This window comes from Camarhynchus parvulus, chromosome 1A (genome assembly GCF_901933205.1).
Source record: "Camarhynchus parvulus chromosome 1A, STF_HiC, whole genome shotgun sequence".
Taxonomy (NCBI): domain Eukaryota; kingdom Metazoa; phylum Chordata; class Aves; order Passeriformes; family Thraupidae; genus Camarhynchus; species Camarhynchus parvulus.
The window spans coordinates 18,434,832-18,461,269 of NC_044586.1; the positions used below are offsets into that span (position 1 = coordinate 18,434,832).

General features: G+C 40.0%; 1 protein-coding gene across 2 annotated transcripts; it reads right to left on the bottom strand.

Moving 5' to 3' along the window:
- Window positions 1–1,148: 1,148 nt before the first annotated feature.
- GLT8D2 (glycosyltransferase 8 domain containing 2) lies at window positions 1,149–26,438 on the bottom strand. Of its 2 annotated transcripts, XM_030960992.1 has the most exons (12): window positions 26,154–26,438; window positions 24,940–25,216; window positions 22,990–23,044; window positions 21,475–21,570; window positions 19,716–19,884; window positions 17,940–18,057; window positions 16,482–16,566; window positions 5,403–5,531; window positions 3,549–3,661; window positions 2,944–3,110; window positions 2,397–2,509; window positions 1,149–1,853 (listed from the first exon to the last, which is right to left on the bottom strand). In XM_030960992.1, exons 3-12 carry the CDS (start codon window positions 23,006–23,008, stop codon window positions 1,681–1,683), a joined length of 1,182 nt encoding a protein of 393 aa, XP_030816852.1. In that variant the 5' UTR covers window positions 23,009–23,044; window positions 24,940–25,216; window positions 26,154–26,438; the 3' UTR covers window positions 1,149–1,680. The 2 variants fall into 2 exon arrangements, with proteins under 2 accessions (XP_030816852.1, XP_030816853.1); XM_030960993.1 differs by lacking the exons at window positions 5,403–5,531; window positions 26,154–26,438 and having other exon boundaries at window positions 24,940–25,543.

Here is a 26,438-nt window from a genome sequence, read left to right on the forward strand (position 1 = left end):
ACAGAGAACTGGAAGACTGCTTTCTCTTTAAAAGTCATGTACAGCTATGTTATTTACATCATGTACAATTAGCACTGGGTGAAATAGATTTGCAGTTTAGCAGTTTTTAACATTAAGCTCTCTCCAATCTGTACCACCTTAGAGGGTGTTCCCTTTATTCCACTTAAAAACACTGAGTTGAATACAGGGACAGCTGTTCCATGAATAAGAAGTTGTCTGTAAAATCTATAACTCTTCTGAGTAAGTTGCCTAAATGATACATATTTTTGGCCAATATTAGTGACTAAGAAAAAAAAAATTTCATCCTGGTGCCTAACTCTCATCTTCTTTCCCTCTTTTATCATGTGAGGAAAAGATGAGGTAAAAGCAATAAGCTGATCAAAACACTAAAGTTTTGATGATCTTATGACATTTGGTGCTTCACATACTTGAAAACAGACACAAACAGTATCTCCACACTCCATACTGGTCAGAGATTCCTGTACCAGTGTGATTTATCCTCTCTTCACAGCTAGTGACAGTTGTCAGTTCTGTGTAACTGGTTAATGTAGGTTCTAATCCTGCTGTAACACCTCTTACAGAGATCACACACTGTCAGCCTGTTGTGAGGCAGGCATGTTTACAGTTTCTTCCCAAATTATGTGGGTTAATTCTGAGAATCTTCAATCGAGTGAGTGTGCATTATTATTCTGATTGTGTTTATTAGCTGCAGCAAAAAGCTGTTCCACATATTGTCCGAAAGGTACAGCACTTGTCTTGCCTGTTATTTAAAGTGTACTGTATCATGTATTGCTGTTTACATGGATGTTTTCCTGCAGGTGCTTGAAGTATCTTGCATCAGGGATTTGTTTAAGTTTAGTTTTATTTTCAACAAAATTAGAAGCATGAAATTAGCACTGCTACGTATGTAGCACAGTAGGATGTAACTCCTGAAAGGCTATCCTGTTTGATTGGAAGGGAAAGGTCTCTTCCTTAACGGAATCACCCACTTGGTTATCTGAGTATAAAATACAGTTGAGTGTACAATGACCATTCCACTAAATACTGCAGTTCTGTGTCCTTCCTCAAAACTGGTGCTCTTTTTGTTACAATGATACAGAAGTTCTTAATTTGTCTTAAATCTATCAATGTTTCACAATAAAATTGGGAATTGTACTTCAATGTATTGGAATGTATTTTGCATCTTGCCAAGTGCACTACAGGATGTGCTATACGCAGAGATGCCCCAAAACAGTCACCCCACAACAGAACTCAGTAACATCTGCCCAGGTTTTCAATTCAGGCTGTTTAATGTGGGCTAGATAACTAAACACTTACTGTACATAACACTGCAGCTATTTCCTGTGTAGATTTTTTCCTATTAGACACTGGAATCTTACTTAGAAAGACCTTAAATTAAAGCACTCTTTCTGACACTGAATTTCACCTCTGTAAGTGTTTAAGGAAAATACTTCATTGTCAAATACATTTGTTTTCTCACCTTATGTAAAAGTCAAGATAATCTGAACTGTGTATTGGTCACTCCAGCCTCCCTCAGCTGCCATAAGCACACAAAACTGATGGTCAGTTATTCATATTTTTAACAAATACTTTTTTTTCTAAAATCAACCAATCATACAACATGTTGCATCTCAAACTATTAAATGTGTCCCATACACTATGTTATGCAGTATTTCAGTATCAGCTGTCAGGATGAGTTAATTTGAACTTCCCTGAGGGGTCAGGAATAAACCAGTTTTCCCAGAGATCAGTGTGGACACTGGGGTAGTCCCAAGGTTTGTATCTCCCATTCCAGTGAAGTAATTTAGCTTCTTGAAGAAATTGCTCTGAGTAACGGGCATCAGGACTCCAACCTGCATGGGTAGATTAAAAAAAAAAACTAAAATGCAGTTTTTGATAGTGGAAGACACTGTAGAGTGAGTCAAATTCAGGTGACTTTTTTCAGAAATCTGATTAGTACGCTTTCATGTTAGTTTACAACTAGTTGTATGATACAGCAGCTTTTTTCAGCTTGATGCTTCTTATGCTACATCCTCAAAAATTCTCAGCAAGTTTTCTCTCTCAACATTTTTAACATCTTGGCATAGCTAGGATTAAAAACAAAGTAAAATCTATTCATTTTACCATACCAGCTAAGCCATTATGTTTTTCCTAGGGTAATTCACCACTCCCAGGTGAAAGGTAACTACATCCTCCAAAATGTTGGCAACAAACACTGCCAGGTCTCCCCTTTTCTTCCACTGCACCTGACTTTTTTCAGTCTCACTATATTCAGGTATTTCATATGTTCTTTCCATGTAAGTGGCACGTGAGGCAAAGTCACCTAAGGTCTTGCACTGGAATCTCACAAAACTCATCTTAGTTCCAACTTGCAAACAGCGAGAAATTCAACTTACCAAGATGCCTTATGTGCCACATAGGATTAATAGAGGAATATTTTCCATGAAATACAATCAGCATTGGGGAGGTTACCACACCTCCCCCAAGGGTACTGCTATAGAGGTTTTCCCTGCAAAAGGAAAAATAATATGTTCAAAACCTCAAGGAATCTTTAGTACAAAAGGCAGATTAAAAATAAGTATCTGGCAAGAAGGAAATACTCCTTCTTCTTTAAGCTAGCCTCAGGAAGGGAAGATCATTCAGTGGCTTCATCCCAGGCTGAGTTGGTCACCCAAAATGAGAACCACATGTTCTAAATGTCCCTCAGGATTAAGTGTGGTTTGTGATTGAATGCAAGACTAAAATTCCAAGTGGCCATTTCCTGGTACAGAATTGGTCAGATTTAAACCGATGGAAATGCTGGAACACGAGTTACTTCACTTGACAAGATCTCAAAAGAAAGACTGCTTGGAGTTAAAAAAACCTGTAAGAGCTTTTAAATGGAAAGTAAAACTGTAAAACAAGTACTAAAAGTAAAGTACGAAGCTAGATTTCTACACATACTCTACATTTCTTTGCATCCACTTTTCCAATTGCTGTGTGATCCGCTGATGTTTCCATTCAGTCATGTTACCAACAATTACTCCAGGATTAAAAGAGCAGGTGCTGGGGCTGATGCCAAGATCTCTAATGGCTTGCTTTCTGAAGTCCAGGAATCCCATGTATGTGTTCTAAGAAATAAAAAAAGTATGTTTATCCCCTATGAATCTCCTTAAAGATACATGTAAATGCACCTCACTCTCACTGAGAAGGAGATTAAATATGCTCTTCCCAAGATAAGTTTCTAGATGGTGGTTACCTGTCATTAGTTCTGTATGACAAGGCTATAAGGCAGGATACGTCCAGCTATTAAATTACTTTTTCCACAATATTGTACCATGGAAGTTTGATAAGCCTTTTCTCTTGCTATGTTTGTCTTTTGGTAGCCCACGTTAAATCATGCAGCTTCACAATTGTACCAGTATAAAAAGTCCTTAATTACCTGTACTATTACAAAGCTATCTATATCTATATATATATAAAACACTCACTTTGGGGAAAACACATAAAATCATCTTACCTTTATGGGCAAACAAATTCTGTATTAGAATTCCAGAATGGCATCTTACCTGCATCCCTACACTTCTAACCATTTCATGTGTAGAAGGCAGATCACAGTCATCTGAAAAAGCTGCTGCATGTCCAGGAGCTAACTTAGTATCGTAGAGTTCCTGGATGTCACCTGATTACAGAAAGGTCACAAGCATGAGGCAACATCTACTGCACTGCTGCAGAGCTGATAGGATAACATCAGCTCTCATATCTTATAAACACATCACTTTTAAGGATAGCCCCTATTGAATTTTGTAATATGGTGTCCTAGGGTGACTTTATGATGCTTTTATCACAAATCATGTGTTCTGTTCATGCTTCTGTGTCTTCAAAACTGGCTCTCAGAGCAAAGGCGGGGAGAAGAAGTGCAAAGTTTTTGTCATCAGCCTCACTCACTCACTCCTCCACATTCAGCTGGACTGTTGATATCTGGGCACGGATGGGGCAGAACATAGTGCTCCTTTTGTATTTAGTTAGTTAGTTTAGCTAGCTGAGGCAGTCTGAGCTTTCCCTGGACTGTTTTTCTTTCCCTCTTCTTGGAACCGTCTGAACCTGTTCCAGACCAGGACCCGGGGAAACACCAAGAACACTTTCCAACCTGCCGGGACCCACTCTGCAGCCTTTTCCAGCACCAGAGGGACTGATAACAGAGCAAACACCCACCGGAGAGACTTTCTGAATTTGTAGTCTCTTCAGAGCAGTGAATGAGTTTTGTCATCCGGTATTGTTCATTTTGTGTGCTGGAGAGTGCTTTGCCTGTTAAAGAAACAGGTTCTTTCCAGTTCTCTCTGAGGAATCCTGCCCAAACCGGCTGGGGGGAGGGGCCCCCTTTGAAGGTTTTCTCACAAATTTGCTCTAAACCAGGACATATGGGACCATTTCCAAATTTGCACTTGGATATCTAAGGTCTATCTTTAGATAGTTGTTGTGGTGCGTGTGCTGTTTGGTCGAGGGTTCAAGGGTTTCCTTAGTTCAATGTTAAATGTTAAATGTTTTATACGTTTTTAGCTTATTTTATATTAAATTCTATATACCCAAGATGGCCCCTGTCCTGGGCCCCCCCTCCCCTATTTTTCCTCAGCCACCCCTGTCAGTCTTGCAGTTGCTTAGTTACTCCCACCTTTTTGTTACAAATTTTATATCAATCTTTTAACCCCTCCTATGTTGCTAGGCCAACCCCCCTGTCCGTCACCCTCACCCTACTGCCCTAGCCCCAGAACCTTCCATCTGGGGCCGAGGGTGATTGGGCAAAATCCCCAAGTCTCCACCCATGCTCTGCCGCGATTTGTTATTATATTTTGTTTATTATATTATAATATTCTGTTATTGGTCTAGGAGCGGGTTGATGCCTCCCCCTGGCCACCCTGTATAAGTTGCTTCAGTCCCCGCCCTTTTCGGCAGATCTCCGCAGCTTTCCTACATGTCTGTACCCCTCACCCTTCCCCTTCAATAAACCCCCCGCTGCCGAGACCTGCCTGCCTCCTGTCCATCATTATGCGACTCTCATCAGCTGGTGCCAGAAGGCGTCACTTCAGTCCGGACTGAGGCAGCCTATCCCCTTACACCGCTGCATCTGACTGCTGCTGGTAGCACGTGGTACTAGCCGGGTTTTTTCTAAGCGCTACAGCAAGCTGGTATCATTGGTATTCAATACATTCATATTGTTGTCCAAAATCAGCTACAGCAGAAGTCAACAGTACTGTTAAAAATCCTGGTTACAAACGTATGCATTCATAGAGCTTGTCTATGGAGAGGGAAGGCACAGGCAATTTTTCTGAGCCTCTTCAAGTCCCACAAAAGTTCCACTTCAGTGTTTTGCACAGATGAGGTTTTTCCTGTTGTTATGGTGTATTTATCTCCTAGGAAGATACCTGGATTCCCAGCAATGGCTGATTGAGATGTGCCTGTCACTTGACCATCCCTGCTGGCTTCACGGCCCACCCAACTCCTTCTTGGTGGAGGGAAACATTGCAATGCCTGGCACCTCACTCGTGACCTGACTGTTATAGATAAAAGTTAAGTGAAATTAGGGTATATAGTTCAATTATATTGTATTAATTATGTTATATTAGTTGTATTATGTTAAAGGGGGGGGCTTGTTAGAATGTGCTAGGAGAAGAGTCCAGGATCTGGTGGAACAGTGGTCTGGCGGGGCAAGGCGAGGTCAAAGAGGGATTGGACGGAAGACCTGACCAAACATTCGAAGCCCTGCAGAAAGGATTGGTCCAGAATGAATGGCGTTAAAGACCAATGAGAAGCCTGGAAATGGACCAATCATCATGCGGATCTAAAATGGACCAATCCTGGACCCAAAGGGGGCTATAAATGGAGGAAATTCGATCGGGTTGGGGGTTCTTCTTTTTGGATACTGGTTTGTTTTTGGGAAGAACCCAGTGCACATGGGGTTAGTGCACTGTTTTGGTTTTTGGCTCGCTGTGTGGGTGCCTGGGCTTATCCTGGGTACTCCGTTCCTTGTAGCTATTTTAATAAATGAGAACCTCTTTCTCCGGAGAAATTTGGCCTTGTTCATATTCATAACAGCTTTTTTGGGGACTCATCCGGGATAGGCCACGCCCCGAAACAGTCCGGGGTAGCCCAGGACCTGGGAGACGCATCCAGCCACATTTTTGGCTGCCAGAGATTGGACTACGTCGGACTGCAGAAGGGATTGCACCTATACAAGGCTGCAAGGAACACAGCGACCCAAAAGGTGAGAGCCCTCCGAGAGGGAGCGGAGCTCTGAGGCAACGTGAGTGGGGTTGAAGGCAATAGGGGGTGCGAAGTGTATGTGTGTGAATGAGACGGGGGCTGTGAGTACAGACCCCCAAAGCGAGCGCAGTCCTCCCAGTAACAGAGGGAGGCGAGTGTTGTTGTGGAGTGCCTGTACCCCTATGGACCCCCGGGAGTAGGGGATACGGGGAGTACCCACCTATAGTTGCCCTTACCTGCTCAGGCTCCCGTTCCTCCAGTGATTGGAGGCTCCTAGGGGTGGTTTGAGCCATTGGCCTGAGTTGTACCCCTCGAACTAGGATCCCCTTTGGGGGTCATAGAGGGGGACACAGTCGGTATCCCAAACTAGGATCCCATTGGGGGGTCATAGGGGTACCCGAGGGGGGTTAGTGGGGCAGACTTGCCCAGTGAGGGGTAGAGCTCCAACCACTAGCTCAAACCACCTGGAGGGCTGTTCCTCAGGGATAGACCGGGGGAGTCTAGTCCCTGAGGAACTAGGACCTTGGGGGTGGGAGAAAATACTCCTATATGGAGACCACTGAATAAAGTGGCCACCATGTAGGGAAGTGCCCCTTTTCTGAAGCCGGGAAAGGGGAGGGTGCCCAACCCAAGGGGAGTAGGGTCCCCTCGAACTAGGACCCCAGTGGGAAGGGGGTCATAGAGGGGAAGTAGGCTCACCCTGAGCTAGGATCCCAGCTAAAGGGGGTCGTAGGGGTGGCTGAAAGTATACTCCACAGGGACGGTGACCTGCAGGGGAAGGTGGGCCGCCGGCTATGGAAGGGCTCTTTCAGTCACTAGGGCTGAAGGGGAGGTTAGAACCGGTTTCTGTTAGGGAGAATTTTTTTCTTGTATGTTAAGAGTCAGAGCCCCTAAGGAGTGAGGTTTGGAGGTGAGGGCAGGCCAAAAGTCCTTCAACCACTCCGTAGGAATTTTGAGTTTTCTGTGAGATGGGCCAAGAAGCGGCCATTTTGAGTTTGCGTGAGGCAAGCCGAGAAGCTGTCATTTTGAGTTTGGTGAGGCGAGCTGAGAAACAGCTGTTTTGAGTAAGCGGCTCATTGAGGCCATTTTGTACATGGTTGAGTGTGGTGTGTAGAGGCCATTTGTGAAGAGTAAGTGGCTTACTGCATCTATTTTGTATTTAGTTGAGCAGGTGGTTGTAAGTTGTTTCATTTCTTGAAATGGCTATCATTATTGTTTAGTTTCCCCACTAAAACGATAGATATTATATTTCTTTTTGGAATTAATTTCAACATTTTACTATTCTTAGGTTATAAAAGTTCATTTGAATTGACATTATTATTCCGAAACCCTTGTTAAACTGGCATATTTATTTTGTTTCCCATGCTAAATATTTAAGTAGCCTTTTTTTTTTTTTTTTTGTTTCCCACCAAAGATGCCATATTTATTTAATTTCCCACGTCAAACATTTCTTTAAAGTTGCCATCTTTGTGTTATCTCTTATGATAAGGAACTTTTTAAAGTAATCATAATTATTACATTTTCCACAATAATTAATATTTATTTTCCCTTCCTCATTTATAACTAATACATATCCCTTATTAGGAAAAAAAAAAGCAAAAAAAACACCAAAAAAACCTTGTATTTGGATACCAATTGCTCAATTGCTAGGTAAAGATGGGACAGTGTGCTGGGAAAAGTGCCAGCAGGAAGAGAAAAGGGAAGGATGTTTTTAAGAAAATCCCTCCTAGTAGTCCTTTAGGTGAACTTTTAATAAACTGGGACACTAATGAGGGAATGAAGGATCTAGATAAGATAAAAATGATAAGATACTGTACAGAAATGTGGCCTAAAGAGATTATTGCTGGACGACCTATTTATTGGCCCTGGTATGGGACAAAAGAACGATGGCTATGTATAGCTTTAATTAGATATGTCAATACCCAAATAGAACCTTGTGATGAAGAGATTAGATATGCTAAGTGTTGGTTAGAAAGGGAGAAACAGGAAGAGGAAATAAAATTATATAAAGTATCCAGAGATAAAGAAAAAGAAGAAACTAAGCTACCAGAAAGGAGGTGGGATCTTTTAGATAATCTTCCTCTGCCTTCCCCTCCTGATCCCTTAGATTTCCTCCCGTTACCTCCTCCTCCATCTCCTCCTATAGCCCACCTTCCTCCTCCCCCTCCAACCTTGTACCCTTTGGTACCATCTCACGAGGTGGATGCAGTTTCAGTATCTACTCCTACAGGAGTTTCAAAATCACCTCAACCTTTTAATTCAAGTTGTCCTGCTCCCAGCATCCCCTCTTCTGTATCACCTCTCTTCCCAAATATACCAGAACCTGCCCATTCTAGTACTTCAGTTTGGCAGATTGCCTCCAGTTCCTCAAGTACCCAGACACTGGTCTCTAGTACCACTCAGAGTGTCCATACCCCAATCTTGGCTCCCAAAACTTTCCAAAATACCCCTCTTTATTTTACACCCATACTTCAACCCATAACCCAAAGTACCTCGTCCTCTATTCTTATTCCTGGAACATCACAAAACATTCCTTTTTATTTATCCCCTGTACCCCAAAATACCGAGAGTCCCATGCAAGAGGAAAGTTTGCAAGCAAAAGGTCAGGGAGTGAAAAAGGCCTGTTGTTGTAAAGGTATAGAGGAAAAGAAGTTAATTGAACCAGATGAGCATGTAGCAAGCCATCAATATAATACAAGGTTCCAAGCAAAGAAAATTCAAGATGAATGTGGGAGAACTGAAAAGTTGATTCCTCTAAGGGAAGTGCCTATGCGGGGGGGGGCAGAGGCGGTATTGGTTTTGTGAATGCCCCATTAACCACCTCTGAAGTTAGAAATTTTAAGAAAGAAATTAAGACTTTATTAGAAGACCCAATAGGCATCTCCCAACAATTAGACCAATTCTTAGAGCCTAACATCTTTATGTGGGAGGAATTAAATTCTATCCTAAAAATACTGTTCTCTTCCGAAGAGATACAAATGATTCGTACTGCGGGTATGAGGATTTGGGAAAGAGAAAATAGAGGGGGTCCTAGAGGAGAAGATAAAATGCCTATTAACCCACCTAATTGGGATCCAAACCAGGAAGAGGGAAGAGCAAGCATGAGGCAATATAGGACGCTAATTGTAAGAGGGATAAGAGAGGCAGTCGCAGGAACAAATAACGCAAGATTGGCATTTGATAGTCACCAAGAGCGAGATGAATCACCAAGCGCCTGGTTAGAAAGATTAAAATGAAACTTTCAGTTATACTCAAGTGTGGATCCAGATAGTCCAGAAGGACAAGCTTTAGTTAAAATTCAATTTGTAACTAAGGCCTGGGTGGATATACAAAGGAAATTGGACAAGTTAGATGATTGGCAGGAAAGAGGAATGAACGAGTTATTAAGAGAGGCGCAAAAAGTATATCTAAGGAGGGATGAGGAGAAGACCAAGACAAAAGCAAAAATGATGGTAGCAGTAGCTAGAGAGACTGCTAGATTTGGGAATAGTGAGTCACCAGGTGATGGAAAAAGCGAGTACACAGGTCCAAGAATAAGTGGGTTTAAAGATCAGCCAAGTAGAAGGTATGAGCCAGACAGAGATAATAAGTCACCTTGGCCCAAGAGAAGACCACCCAGGGCAGAAGTCATATGCTTTTATTGTGGTAAGAAAGGACATACCAGAAATTTCTGCAGAAAAAGAAAGATGGATGAGACTATTGCTCAGGAACAAGACACCTTAGGGAGAAGGCTGGAAGGAGAGGACTAGGGGTGTCAGGGGCTCTACGCTCTGAGGGATGATATTGGACATCAAAAGGAGCCCCTGGTAAACCTAGAAATTGGCCCTCAGAGCAAGGAAATGGAATTTTTAGTGGATACTGGAGCAGATCGTTCAAGTATTTCAAAGATTCCCAAGAGCTGTAAATTAAGTAACCAAACCTGTAAAGTTAAAGGTGCTGAGAATAACCCTTTTGAAGTACCCACTATTGAAGAAGTACCTGTAAAAGGAAGTTTCAGAGAAGGCTGTGCTGACCTGCTGTATATGCCTGAATTAGACTCTAACGTCTTAGGCCGGGATTTACAAGTTCAGTTAAGAATAGGGGTAGTCCCTGAAGGAAAACGTTTGGTAGTGAGAATGATGGTTTTAAAAGAAGAAGATGAGAGAGAAATAGATCCGAGAGTGTGGGCAGAAGGAGGGGGTCGTGGACTGTTGGAAATTCCACCCATAGAAATCAAAATGAAACCTAACATTCCCCCAATAAGAGTTAAACAACATCCAATTTCCATAGAAGGGAAACGGGGATTAACACCTGTAATTAAAGACTTAATTAAAGAAGGAATTTTAGAACCATGCATGTCTCCACATAACATCCCAATATTACCCATAAAGAAACCCGATGGTACATACCGATTAGTCCAAGATTTACAAGAAGTAAATAAGCAAACTGTTACTCGACACCCAGTAGTAGCCAACCCATATAATTTATTGAGCAAAGTACCATTGAGACATGCATGGTTTAGTGTTATAGATTTAAAAGATGCTTTTTGGTCCTGTCCACTTGAGAAAGAAAGTAGAAAATGGTTCGCGTTTGAATGGGAAGATGAGGAAACCAGGAGAAAACAACAATTACAATGGACAAGATTGCCTCAGGGATTCACAGAGTCACCAAACCTATTCGGCCAAACTCTAGAAGAACTAATTAAACAGTTTATACCTGAAAAAGGATTTCAAATCCTACAGTATGTAGATGATCTCTTAATTTCTGGGGAACAGAAAGAAGAAGTACAAACAACAACTGTTAATTTACTGAACTTCCTAGGGGAAAAGGGGTTAAAAGTATCTAAAAGAAAGTTACAATTTGTGGAACCAGAAGTAAAGTATCTAGGTCATATAATTGGGAGAGGATATAAGAGATTAGATGCTGACCGAATTCAGGGAATACTATCATTGCCAGCCCCAAAACCAAAAACAGATGTGAGAAAATTACTAGGATTAATTGGGTATTGTAAATTATGGATAGATGGACACACAAAATTAGTTAAATTTCTATATGATAAATTAGTTGAACATGGGCCCATAAATTGGGATGAAAATGATGAGAAAAAGTTAGAAGACCTAAAAGAAAGGTTGGCAAATGCTCCAGTTCTAAGTTTACCAGATTTAAATAGACTGTTTGAACTATTTGTCAATGTAGAAGAGGGAATAGCTTATGGAGTTATTGTACAAGAACGGTGTGGGGTGCGAAAACCGATTGCTTATCTCTCCAAATTGCTGGATCCCGTAGTTAGAGGCTGGCCCACTTGTCTCCAGGCAGTGGCTGGAACTGTAACTCTTGTGGAGGAAGGTTACAAGTTGACATTAGGAAACAAGATCAAGGTGTATACTCCCCATGATATAAAAAGTATACTAAGTAAGAAAGCCTGTCAATGGATTTCAGATAGCAGACTTTTAAAATATGAATTGATATTAAACAAAAGTGAAAATATAGAATTGACAACAACAAGGATCCAAAATCCTGCACAATTTTTATATGGAGAACCAAAAGAAGAATTGGAACATCACCGCCTTTAAACCATAGATTTGCAGATAAAAGTTAGAGAAGATTTATTAGAACTACCTTGACCTGAAGGAGATATACTGTTTATAGATGGTTCATCACGGGTAGTAGATGGTAAGCGAGTATCAGGGTATGCTATTGTAAATGGGCACACGATGACAGTCATAGAAAAAGGAAAGCTTCCCAATAGTTGGTCTGCACAATGCTGTGAACTATATGCATTATTAAAAGGGCTAAAATGGCTTGATCAAAGAAGTGGTACCATATTCACTGACTCTAAATATGCCTATGGGGTAGTACATACTTTTGGGAAGATCTGGGCAGAGAGAGGAGTTGTCAACTCAAAGGGAAAAACCCTAATTCATGAAGGCCTCATAAAAGCAGTGTTAGAAGCCTTGAAAGGACCAAAAGAAATTGCTGTGGTACATATAAAGGGACATCAAAAAGGTGATACTAGAGAAATAAAAGGGAACAACTTGGCAGATGTAACTGCAAAAAGGGCTGCTCTAGAAGATTCTGAAAAGATCTTCAGGTTAAATGAAGTAGGAGATGGGAATGAGAAAGATCAAGAAAAGGAGGAGATCCCTATATTTAATGAAAAATAACAAGAGGAATTACTAAAACATGGTGCAGTTCAAAACAGAAAAGGAGAATGGAGGATGCCAGATGGTAGACAAGTATTAAACAAGACATTAACCAGAAAGATATTAGAAGACCTACATGCCTCAACCCATTGGGGTACTCAAGCTTTACATGATCACTTTATGAGAACTTACGTGTGTATTGGGGTGTGGGAAATTGCCAAGATAATAACTCGAGAATGCATGGTATGTCAGAAGATAAATAGAAAAGTAATAAGAAAATTACCTCAAGGAGGTAGAGAATTAGCGAAAAGGCCATTTCAATGTGTACAGATAGACTTTACAGAATTACCACAACTACAGAGATATAAATATTTACTGGTGATAATAGATCATCTAACTCATTGGGTGGAGGCATACCCAACCACAAGAGCAACGGCCGAGACTGTAAGTAAAATTTTATTAGAGCAAATCATACCCCGATATGGAATGATTAATACTATTGACTCTGATAGAGGTCCTCATTTTACCGCCAAGATATTACAACAAATAACAGAGGCCTTAAATATCATCTGGAGATTTCATACCCCATGGAGACCTCAAAGTTGTGGAAGAGTAGAGAGAATGAACCAGACTCTTAAGATAACTCTCACAAAATTAACAGAAGAAACAAAAATGAATTGGTTAAGATGTCTCCCTCTGGCATTATTGAGAATAAGGACTAAACCAAGGGCAGATATAGGGGTTTCTCCATATGAGATGATGTTTGGCTTACCTTTCTTAACTACTCCAGGTAATATGGGAACGTATGAAGAAGGAGAATTAGGCGTGAGAAAATATATAAAGACCATAACCTGCACTTTAGAGGAGTTAAGAAACAAGGGATACCTTCCCCAAACTACTCCTATTGATTTTAAAATCCACAAATTCCAGCCTGGTGACTGGGTGTTAATTAAGACCTGGAAAAAACAACCACTAACTCCAAAATGGGAAGGTCCATTTCAAGTTTTACTCATCACAGAAACAGCCATTAGGACGCAAGAATGAGGATGGACACATGTCACCAGAGTAAAAGGGCCTGTTTCTGCTCCTGAGAGATGATCTCCCACTACAGATAAGTTAAGAAGACATCAGGAACACCACAGAACCACATAAGCTATAAGTTATAATAAGAACTCTGTTAGATTTATTGTAAGATATTTAACTGAAAAGTTTTTAACATTCTTTTAACTTAAGGAAATGGTATTTATATATGAAGTGAGATTATATGAATTATAAAAAACATGTTTTAATCTCTGGTATTCCCTGTTACAGATCCTGTGATCTGAGAAGCGATAGAGCATTCTCCCACGCACCTAGCAATCTGGCCTTAAAAGAAAGAAAGAACAGGTTGATACAAAAGGGGAAGTAGACTCCTGCAACAGTAACTGGTAAGAACAGCACAAGTAGTAAGGAAAGAGAAGAGAAGGGGGGGCAAGACCGGATCAGGATATACTCTTGCCAAAAAGAATCGCTGGTCCTCTGCGGAGGGGAGACATGAATGAGAGAGTAGCCTGTACCGGACCCCCAGTTCTATTGATCCTCCTACTTATCAGCATCAATAAGGGGGAGATAAAACCGTGTGAAAATGCTATCATTCTCTGTATGCAGGAGAGTCTCGGACTGCTGTCCTCAGAACACACTGGAATCCGAGCCCCAATTGTATCAACTTTTTTTATCGTTAACCACCTGTATAGAGGACGGCAAAGTGTATTGGCTGTTCAAAAATATAGGGAATTTTTAAACAGAAATTGTTGGGGGAATGTCCTATGAAAGAAAAATGGATCTGTTCAGAAAGAAAACTGATTAAAAGGAGAAGTAAGACATGCAGCTTATGGACCAGATTTACCAGACATTTAGACAACTACACACGATTGAAGAGGAAATATGTTAAAGAACTGATTAAAAGACTGGTTAAGAAACTAATTAAATAACTGTCAAGAGACTGTTAAGAGGTTGATGCGGGCTAAAGCCCGATCAAAGTTTTAGAGGGGGGAGTTGTTATAGGTAAAAGTTAAGTTAAATTAGGGTATATAGTTCAATTATTGTATTAATTATGTTATATTAATTGTATTATGTTAAAGGGGGGGCTTATTAGAATGTGCTAGGAGAAGGGTCCAGGATTTGGTGGAACAGTGGTCTGGCGGGGCAAGGCGAGGTCAAAGAGGGATTGGATGGAAGACCTGACCAATCATTCGAAGCCCTGCAGAAACGATTGGTCCAGAATGAATGGCGTTAAAGACCAATGAGAAGCCTGGAAATGGACCAATCATCATGCGGATCCAAAATGGACCAATCCTGGACTCAAAGGGGGCTATAAATGGAGGAAATTCGATCGGGTTGGGGGTTCTTCTTTTTGGATACTGGTTTGTTTTTGGGAAGAACCCAGTGCACTTGGGGTTAGCGCACTGTTTTGGTTTTTGGCTCGCTGTGTGGGTGCCTGGGCTTATCCTGGGTACTCCGTTCCTTGTAGCTATTTTAATAAATGAGAACCTCTTTCTCCGGAGAAAGTTTGGCCTGGTTCATATTCCTAACATGACTGTCAGGTACCCAAGATATGCCAGGATAGTTTCAAGGCAGGTGGGAAGCCGAACACTCCCACAGCAATCAAGTGAGCCTGCATCCCAACCCCTGACAGCTTCCAGTTTTACTTTTGCTTTTATCTCTTTCACTTTTTGTACTGCTGGTCTTCTGCCAGGTCAAACAGCTGAATCAGCTGCTTCTGCAGCTGCACAACTGCAGCTTACACACATAAAAGGAGCTGTCTGGGGACAGGAACGGCCACTTGGTCAGCAGCAGCCCACCATGAGGTTTGATGTGAAACTACACCTTCGTCCTGCAGCTCCACAATTATCATCAGCTGACACCCCCAGGAAAGGGGAGAGCCCTGTGCTGGTGAACACAAGTGCAGGGAGTGGTGACAGGGGAGTGGCAGGCTCAGTTTGAGCTGCTCCTGAAATTGGAGTCTAAATGAAGACCTAGCACCTTTCAAAGAGTTAAATATTGCTGCTGCCCATTGATGACAGACAGAACAACAAAACAAAAAAAAAAGCAGAGACTGCCACTGGAAACACCTGTATTGGAGAACTGTGATAGGAAGTCTATGGCAAATTAAAATGAGACAGAACAGATTAGTTGTCTTTTACAAAGCAGCAAATAGTGACCCCTTTAAGTGCAGGATGTCTGAAATCTGCCTCTAGAGAGACAAAACTATAAAAAGGTGCAGAAAAGCAGTGGAGAATTATACTTTTGTCATGTGCAAATTCACTGGTCTTAGTGTTCTTACAGCAAAGACTAATAAAGGCCCAAAAATTTATTGTAGTTATACTCATTCCTTCCAAAGGAAATTTTGCTGAGTTGCCCACCAGGGTTAAAGCACAACACTCTGGTTAAAAAGTGCTTTAAAGTAACAAGAAAATATGATAAAACAAATATGAAGACAACAGCTCTACAGAGAAAAAACCCCAACGACTTGGAAACAGAACAAAAAAAACTCACAGGAAATTAATCTTTAAAAAGAGATCAAAAGAGATCACTTAGATGATAAGAAAAAAATAAAATATTTTTTCAGGATTTGAATGCCTTCTAAGTGCTCCTATTTGACTAGGAAGTCTGAAATCTTTGTGATTCTGCAAATTGCTTTACATTCTGAGCTGAAGATGCTCAAAACCATATTTTGAGTGTTTGAAGCTTCCATCCACTTTTTTGACTAAATTTCTCTTGCTCTCAAGAACACTAATTCTGGATAAGGAATTGGTAGCATTTGTGGGAATTTAAATATCAGAAGGAAATGCATGTCACACACTTAATAGACATTGCAGCTTCTGAGTGAAATCTATGGTATCTTTTAGCAATTGACCAGAATCAATTAAAATGAAACTCACATACAATTTTGATCAAAATTATTCACAATATATGCAGGTAAGTTCTTCCTCCAACTTTCATTTAAACAAGAAGATTATTTGTAGTTTCCCCAACACTCCTAGCAGCTACCTCAGTTTCTATCTCATAATTCCAAATGGCTGTAAAAGCTGCAATAACTTGGATTTTAATTCTGTTAGAAACTGGTTTTTAACAGCTTACCTTGAACAATGACATCATCATCCAAATATATTACTTTCTCATGCTTCTGGATAAGCGAAGGAAGATAAAATCGAACAAAGTTCAGCTATTAAAGAGAAAGAAAAGGTAAAGACTAAATGGTAAAGCTGTTTATCACAGCAGTCTCAGGCTTCTGTCTCTATTAAGTCAGTTGGAATTTCTCTCTTTATTGAGCACTAATCAGCGACCATTTGCTTCTTCCCCCATAGCTTTATTGCTATTTCAAATCTGCTATTATTACTATTATTGCTGTTACTACTTATCCACTATGGCCCTAACCATGCAACTTAAATATGTTGCTTCCTCACAGAATCCTTTAGGCTGCAAGGGGCCTTTTGAGATCCTCTTGTTCAACCCCCTTGAGTGGGCTCAGCCGCAGCAGAGCCCACTCAAGCAGGCTGACAGGGACCATACCCAGTTGGGTTCTGAATATGTCCACAGATGGAGACCCAACAGTCTCTCTGGGCAACATGAGACTTTTAAACTCATGCTTTAAAAAGCCTTTTCTTTAGCTCAGAGGGAATTTCATGTTATTTGTGCCTATTGTCTCTTGTTGCTCCCCTCAAGTATTTACATGCATTGATAAGACCCTCCTGAATCTTGTCTTCTCCGGACTGAAACAGCCTCAACTCTTTCAGCCTCCCATATAAAAGATGCTTCAGCCTCTTAATCATCTTTGTAGCCCCTGTCAGACTCGCCCCAGTAAGCCCATATCTTTCTTATACTGGCGGACTCAGAACTGGGCACGGCACTTTCAGATGCAGCCTCACCAGTGCAGAGCAGAGTGGAAGGCACCTTTCTGGACCTGCTGCCAATGCTCTTCCTAGTGCATTTTTACAGCATACATCACACCAAACATTTAAAAATGTAATAGTACCATCAATCCACTCTAAAGGAATTATTTGACTAGTGACACAGACATGGGATAACTTCTACAACAGCAATGAAGAACAGAGCAGAGGGAAAGGGGACTGAGAATGTAAAAACAACCATAAGAATTCAGATAATTTTACCCAGCCCCTGCCTTCAGAGTGGTCCTAACTGAATGCTCAGTGAAAAATAAAAATAGAGCAAGCATGCAGAACAGTTGCTCCATGTATTCTCCTAGCTTTCAACTATTTTCAGCTCAAGGGATTTTCTGATCTAGATGTGATCTAAATATGAACTTCGATCCTAACTGAACCCCTGTACATTTTTACATCCACAAGACCTTTCAGCAAGGAATTCTAGAGATGCAGTACTCATTGCATGAAAAGTATGCAACATCTCCTGTTTATGCTGTCACTCTGACTAATTTCATCTCATAGTCATTGGCTCTGGCATTGGAAGAGACATATATGCACACCTCCTCCATGAAATGGAACAGATCTAGGACATTTTTAAGCCCATAATAAGTATTAAAAACCTCAATAATTTATTACGTGGTGTTCATTGACTCACAGGCTGCAGTAGCTCAGGACGTGATGCATCTTGTCTGATTTTTCCTTTTAGTACCATAGGATTGAATTCCACAACCTTAAATTTTATTTCTTTCAGTTTAGAATTTTCAATCCATTTTCTGTGATGGAAAGAAAATAAGTAATAAAAGAAATATCAAGTACATGTCAAGTACTTCCAGCATGAAATTCACAGACACTTAGGAGAATAATAAGAGACCTTAAAATCTCACTTGATCTATTCTGTCCCAAGACAGAATCCCTTATGTCTACAGCTATTGCACATAGTCCTTTGTTAAACTTGTTCTTAAAATACAAAAAATCCCCACAAAACCTCAATAAAACAAACACCCCATACCACTACCCAAACCAGAGACTCCATATGTAGCCCAAACAACTAATCGTTCCCCATTACTTCCAATAAACTATATTCTTTTAAGCTTTTTTGCTATAATTAAAGATTATAATTTCTTACCCTATCTACAGTGCTTTTGAAGCTGAGGTTAGTCTTCACCCTTTCACAGCTTTATGTTCTTCCAGATGACTTCTACATCACCTCCTAATTATGTTTTCTTTAGACTAAACTAATTTTCTTTTCAACTTTTTGTCAGATTTTTTATCACCACTGTTTATTTTCTCTCCTGACACAAATTGCAGGTACAAAGGCTACAGAAGTGAAGTAGCCAGAGGTGAGAACTGCTAAGAAATGTTTTAGTTTGCATTCATAACTTGGTCCTCTTCAAGACAATGTTTGCAAATTTGAACACTGAAACAAAATGAACTGAAACTTCATGAAATTACATTTATTGAAATGTCAGGATATAATTTCCTTTTATGAAATGAAGAATTCTCATTCATGAAGGAAAACAAATAACAAATCAAGGAATGAAGTGAAATGAAGAGACATGAAATATAATGAAATTAAAAAAGAAGAAAACTATGTAATGAAGTGAAACAAGTGAAAGGGAATAGAATGAAGTGCATTGAAATGAGATGAAACTTCAAGAAATTATATTCATTAAAATATTGAGATTTCATTTCCTTTCATGAAACATGGAATTTTCATTTCAGGAAGGGAAATAAAATGAGAAAAGATGGATTAAAGCAAAAAGGATAGAAAGGAAAGGAAAATATACTGCAGTAAAATTGAGAAGAAGAAAATTCTGAAATTAAGCTAAAACAATTAAATTGAATGGAATGAAGTGCTGTGAAATGAACTGAAATTTAATGAGATGAATATTCATTGAAATACTGAGATTTCATTTCCAGTCATGAAATGAAGAATTCTTATTTCATTATAGGAAATGACATGAGAAATTAAGGAACGAGGTGAAATGGAAAGAAAGTAATCACATTTGGGCCTCTTTTTAGAACTTTAATACATCACCAATAGAAATTAGCTTTAAACAGCAAGTTTTTTCTACTCTGAAGATGAAGACTCAGCACCAGAAGAGAGGTAAGTGCAGTGGCACAAAGTGGGATTGTGACAAGCCGGCAGTGTATCCTTACCTCATTACAGATTCTTCTGCAGCCTAACTATCAAAATGTAAGAACAGGCATGGCATGGTCTGGTTATTTCACACCTCTTTGCATGAGTCAGTGCCTTGTGGAGGACAAAGTGGTCCTTTTTCCATCACATACAGAATCCTGGGGATTGCTCCCAATACTACTAGATTTCCCTGAAAAGTCCTCTGAAGTCCAAAAGTGGTTATGCCTGTGCTAGGAGGAACAACAACATGGCTCTAACTACAGCCCAAAACAAAGCAAGGCTGGTGTGTACCGAATGTGTGGGATGGTTGTCTTCAGCCCAATGATGTAGAATAAAACATTGGCCTCTGTGTTGCTGTAGATGCTGCTGATTGCTGCTACAGCTGCACCCATCCTGCCCGCAGCAGCACAGATCACCACTGGGATTTCTTCCTCCATTTCTTCAGGGTTCTCCAAATCCACTACAAGAAACAAACCCATTTTACATCAGATCTGGGTCACAAAAATGAGTAAGTACTACCATAAGCAGTGGAATCATTCTATCACCACTCCATTTTTCCTTACCACATCCTACACACATTCCCATCTCGCAAGGCACACAGCTTGAGCTGTTGCTAATCCAGAACTACTTGCAGGTTGACTGGACTGTTGGATGCCTCCAAATAGAATAAATAAGAGAGTTCTCAGAATCTTCTACTCAGCAGGGGCACAATTTAGCCTGTCTTATGTAGCTGCTTATTCAAATGTAATCTGGAGAGGTTTGAATACCTTTGAGACTTCTACTTCCCAGTTATATTTAGTGCAAATTGAACAATAGGTTCCAAAATTATCAAAGGAAGGAGGTAAGTCAAAAAGACAGTTCAATTGCATGAGCTCCACTTCTTTGGCAAGATGGCTTGAAAGGAGGAGTGCAAAAATTTATACCAGCAGGAAGTTGCTAGTGATATAAGGGAAAAAACCCTAAACTACACTGAATCAGGTCACATTCCTGCTAAAGATTTATATCCTTGATTAGCACTGATTAACTTACAGAACTAAAACAGATATAACTGTACTGGTTAAAACATAACAATTACAGTCATAACAACCCCAACAAAAATACATTGAAAATAAATGATTTATATCAAGATAGAGTTTGTTTACCTTGGCAGCAGTGAGTCAGCTCTTTATATAGATACTATATAAATAGCTTACTACATTTAATACTAGTCCAACCTAATTAACCTAGCAGGTTTCTGTCACTATAAAAATTTCAGCTAAAACTTCTGCTGTAAATATGAAGATTTTATGGCCTATCTGAAATGAATAATCAAGCCAAGAACATTCCCAAGGAGGCAGGTCATGATCAAAGTTTATTACCACTTGACAACTCCAATCTGTTCAGCTCAAGTAAGGATATACTCCAGCATCCATTTACATCAGTGACATCTGGATAAAAACCTAATCAGAATTACAACTCTTAGTCATCAATATCAATCTCCTATAATTTTATTCAAGTAATTCAGAAGCAAAATGCTTTTCATCACAGACTATAAGCAACAGTGTGAGTAGTTCATCTACTGCAGGACATTCAGTAAGGTGAAAAGTGCTGTTCAAGTTAAGACATGAGTGTTGACGGTTGTCACAAGGGTCTTGGGGTGAAGGAAGAGACGAGATGGGCTCTATGATCAGAAGGCTTGATTTATTATTTTATGATATATACATATACTATACTATACTATACTAAAAAGAAAAAGAAAGGAGAGTTTCCAGAAGCTGCTAAAGCTAAGCTAAGAAAAGTAAAGAATGATAACAAACTTCGCTCTCTCAGACTGTCTCCAAGAGAGCTCCATCCTGCATTGGCTACCAACTTCAAACATCTAAACTGGGCCAGTCTAGGCAGACCTGCCACATTCTACAGCAGCAGATAACTTATTGTTTATGTCTAGTTGCTGAACTTCTCAGCTTCAGCAGGAAAATCCTAAGAGAGGATTTTTCATAAAAGAAATGTCTATGACACATGAGGAATACAAAACAGGAACATAAATGAAACTGAAGTGAGAGTCACTTACCTGTTTCATTTCTTAATGCCAAGGGCACTTGGTGAACTTTGCTATACAGAATAGCACACACGGTTAAGACAAGAAGTAACAGTAAGATCTGGTTAACTGAAACAAGAGGGAGAATGTGTTAACAATCACTATAACAGCTAATTCCCAAGTATCTGACTAAGGAAAAAAAAAAACCAAACAATTTGGACCCAGTACAGGTGATAGAAAATTTTGATAACCTGTATCAGTTGTGTTTTTCTCATGTTATTTGATCAACCTAAAAACTTGAAACATTAGAAACATAACAGTAATTCTCCCTTATTAAAATAATCCCCAACAATCTGATTTTCATGGTTAATTTGCTCACTAAATCATAAGAGTCACAATATATTTGGGTTATCCATACTAGAAAATTCACCTATTTCTGAATTTAACCAGGAGATCAGAACAGTTTTTTTTCCTGGCTAGTCTGTTGTCTGTTTACGCTCACTTGATGAGTGAATTCTTTTTACGTAGCCCTTCCATTCTGTTATGCTTCCCTGATGAAACTTCAGACACAGGAGAAATTTTATATCTATTTCAATATTCAGATCCTGAAGGCGTATTTGAGCAAAACCCTAAAAATTCTAGAAAAAAAAAAACCACCATGCTAGTGAAACCAGGAATGTTTCAAAATATTTGAAAATACTTATTTCAACAGGGTAATTTAAATCAGTAAAATCAAAGCAAGGCAAATACCTGACTGTATATTCTGATTCATAGTTTCTAGAAGACTGTCTTGTACAAGTTTAAGTCATTCAACACAAACCAGGCATGTGTAGGTGTTGGGACAGTTCACCAAGCACAATAGGGAAGGAATACACTGCCCTCATCAAAATGGGTGTTCTTTGTTTCAGACTACTTTGTTACTTTTGTACCAGCATAAAATGTATTTAAGGTGTTCAAAAGAGCAAAGGAAACAGAGTTTTGATCTATTTTAATTAAAATGGCCAACTGGCCACAACTGGGCACAAGACTAGATTGAAATTAGTAAACCAAACCTGCACTAATTTAAACCAGCTGAGGAAAAAGCCCACTGACTTCTGAGAAATTTCAGGCACATAAATAAATGCAGAAGTCCATTTTCAATCACTGACCCTTACAGCTGATAAGAACCCCAAAATTCTTGGGGCCACACCTCAATATTGAGTATGAACAGCATTAATGTGCAGACTCTGTAAAATTCAGCTTCAGTGCCCTGGGCACAATTCACATGAAAACAGCAGCTACTTGCAGTATTGGTGGGAAATTTCACAATCTCCAGTCTCATGAAGTAAAGCAGTAACTAATTTTAAATTAATGTGAATTATGGCAGTACTTATCTGACACAGTTAACAGCAAAAGGCTTATCTGCATACTTAAAGTTAAGCATAATTTAGCAATACCAGAACTATAAATTTGTACGCAACTCTGAAAACAGTTACATGAGAAATTGGATTTGGTATTTCCGTCCTCTTTTAAAAAATAGATCTTTCAAATGTTTTTAATCTCTCTTACCTTTCTTTAAAAGAGCCATGTGTCCTGTTGGATGAGAACTGTGATCTATGGTAAACTAAAATTAAAAAAAAATTAAAATAAAAAAAATAAAACTAAGAAATATCATTAATGCCAGAAGCGTATTCTTGTTAGTTATATAAAGGTCTAGGGTATGGATTATCAAATTTTACTACAGAACTGGTAAAAGTAAAACTGCAATTAATCTCTGTAAATACCTTTTGTTTTTGAACAAATACTAGCTTTATGGGTTTGAAATATTTTTATTAATAATTTAGCAACTAATACGTTTTGAAAAACATTTTCATAAATCCCATCTGATCATCTACATCAGTAGGTGATTTTTAGTACATTTTAAGATACTGTGCAAAGAAGTATTAAAACATCCACTAATGCAATTTATAAATATATTTATCTCTGATTTCACCTCCAACATAGTAACTATAGCAAATACTAATGTCTTGCTGGAGTATGCATTCCCAAACATATGGGAACCTTATACCAGGACAGTGTCTTCTAGACCCTCAAAAAATTTCAGAGCAATAGTGGAAATATTTCTTACAGCTGTATTCTTCCAGTGGGTGTAGTGGGCTTGTATTTATGCACATTTTTTGTGATACTGAAGAAAAGGAGGTAGCCTTCCCTAAAACTGTGCTTCTAGTCCAGGCCTGAGAACAGCCATGTCTGAGAAGACAGAACATAATCCCTAAAGTACAGGATTATGAGAAATACAACATTCGTTTGAATTCTGGACCCAAAACTACTGTTTATGAAAGAAAACACAAAGCACATAACCAAAACAACAACAACCAACAGTAAAAAACAGCACCAGAAGTTGGATGGGAGAGAAAAATCCAATTGTGTGATCCAACATTTACACTATGTAGGGATAGAACAGAAAACAATTTTTCCTGCTTCCACACCTAGAGATATGGACACATTACAGCACAGATTAAGATATAAGATAGGTTCTAGGCACACACAAAAGTGAAGTTTATTCCAGCTCCTTGACAAATCAGACAGAACAGCAAGAATTCTTGAAATCTGAGTCACAAAACTGACCACCTCCCATTGGTTAGTGCGCAACTTCAGGCAGAATATTAAATTAGTCTTTACTTTGACCAACAAGTTAAATGACAACAACAATAACAACAAAAATATATATATGAAATTTAAGATGTGGCATTGTTTACAAACCACTTATATTCAAATTTATTTAAGTCAGCTAATGGCTAAATTGCAGTGAGAAAGGAGTACTCTGGAATTTCTTCCACATCTGCGCTACTTATCTACATTCCAGGAGACCATTCTCTTCATGTGGCATTAATTTACACAGAGGAAATCAAGTTTATCTGTCAGAAAAAAGCAGCTGAGAAAGCCTTTCTCTCATGCATTACACAGAAGTATTACTTTCTTTTACACTTAAAAACTTTATTCATTTAGGTAAGCAGAGGGACAACAGAACCTGCTATGCTCTTGGACTAATTTTCTAACCCCACTTTAGCTAATCACACTCTTCCCCTGATTTCCACGGAGCTATCTTTGAATTAGCATTTGTAACAATAGCCACAAATAATCCTGATGATCACTGCAAGATGAAAGCTGCACAGCCACAGCTTCATGTTATCTCCAGAAACTATTAAATCCACATAAACTGAACCATGTTTTAAACTTTAAAATCCAAAGACAGACTCTCACACAAGTCTGAGTTCTACAACTACAGCATTCCTAAGCCCCTGAAACACTAATTGATTACCTACTGATTTTTAAGGAGAGAGGTATATTTGTTCCCCTGCAAATATGTACTCATTTACTGTAGACATTATTTCCTGGAACCTGGCAGTCCCTAACTCAGCTGCCAAATCCTGCAACAAAATGAGGGGCTGCAGAAGGGAAAGCTCAAAAACAGTGACATTACTGATCAGATATTTCCTGCTTAATTAGTCTTTTTACCTCTTCAAAGCAGCACAGTATTTGGGAGTCTCCTCTCCTGAAGCGCTGTGGAGTTATTTACTTGGATCCTAGATAGCCCACAGCCGTAAGCACTCTTGCCAAAGCGTCCTCGACCACCATCCTCCTTTGAAGTCACCCACACAAGGGCCTTACAGGGCACAGTAACAGTTTTACGATTTGATTCCTTTTTCAAGCTCTTCAAAGTTTCCTTTGGAGTTGTGCTGGTTTTCTTTCCTTTCTCTGCTGCTGAGGAATAGTGCAGAGTCCAGACGCTGCGCTGAAGGAATGAGAGCACATAAACCACTTCCAGATGTGCAGAGTGATGATACAGCCCCAGATCTGACAAACTTGCCTCTGAGATTCAGCTAGCAGATTGCAAACAAATTCCATAAGACAAAAAGCCTTAAAGGAGTGAGGGAAAGAGAAGGAAACAAACCCTTCCAGAAGTCACTTCCAAAATCCAGCTGCAAGTTATGTTTTTAGTCATTATTTATGGTAAATGTGAACAGGCAACTAGTGTGCCAGAGCCAGACTACAACATGCCGAAGTCTAACAGAAAGCCAAATGTGGCAGTGTGTTTTATGAGTTCTATAGTTATTTCAATTGCAACAGTTAGTGGTTCAATGTTAATTCATGGTTAGTGTAAATGTTATCTACTTTCGGTTTCCACCTCCCTTGAAATGTAACCTTGGCACATCTTCCAGGGCTCTTAGCAGGAGGCCCCCTAAGGTGCAGGAGCTCCCCAGCGCCCCTGAATAAAACCTTGTATTAACCCCTGCTAAGAATCGGCCCTTTATCATCTACCGACGTCTGTAGTGTCTCTTCTGCTGCAAAGGCAACTAGCCTAGGTGCCCTCAGTACCCTCGGGGCACGGGAGAGTGTCTCCCCGCTGTCGGCCGTGTCGGGGTTGCCCCCCCGCCGTGTCTGCCGACTCGGGACGGGCCGGGGGTTCCTGATAGGCTCCCAGAGGGCCAGAGACAATCCATCAACCTAGATCCACCCCTTTTGTTCCCGAATGTTCAATGTCAATTACCCTGGTTCTAAAAGTTGATTTGTCCTAGAGGCTTCTCCCTCCCCTATGTTAATACAATTGATCTTGTTAGATCCCATGCTCCTCCCCAAGTGTTCTCCCATTGGTTAGGTGATGCTCTCATCCCCTAAAATAGCCTCCTCTAAAAAGCCTCGCCAGACCACTACTCCCTTGTCACTCGTACCTGACCCGTCCTCTGAAAAAAAGCTTCATTGGACTGCATACGAGTATCCTCTCCTTCGTCTCTTTACCTCGAGATCCTAGTGGTATCCTGTTGCAGTGTCACCCACGCCACTACACCCACTGCCACCTGAAAGGCCTCGGCAGAAGCTCAGGGGCAGCCTCTCTTGTGTGTCCCTCCGGTCACTTAGGGAGCTTCCTAGCCGGCATTCCAATGCTCCGTGACTGCAGGAGAGCCACAGCCAACTGTTGGCAGAGTTCTTGAGAGTTAAAAGCTAAGGGAAACTTG

Excerpts from the sequence above, each read along its gene's own strand:
- GLT8D2 (XM_030960992.1), bottom strand. Across the intron at positions 18,058-19,715 it reads ACAACCATCCCACACATTCG|AAAATGGATTGAAAATTCTA; the intron begins GTACACACCAGC and ends TTTCCATCACAG. Across the intron at positions 2,510-2,943 it reads TGGATGCAAAGAAATGTAGA|GGAAAACCTCTATAGCAGTA; the intron begins GTATGTGTAGAA and ends TTCCTTTTGCAG.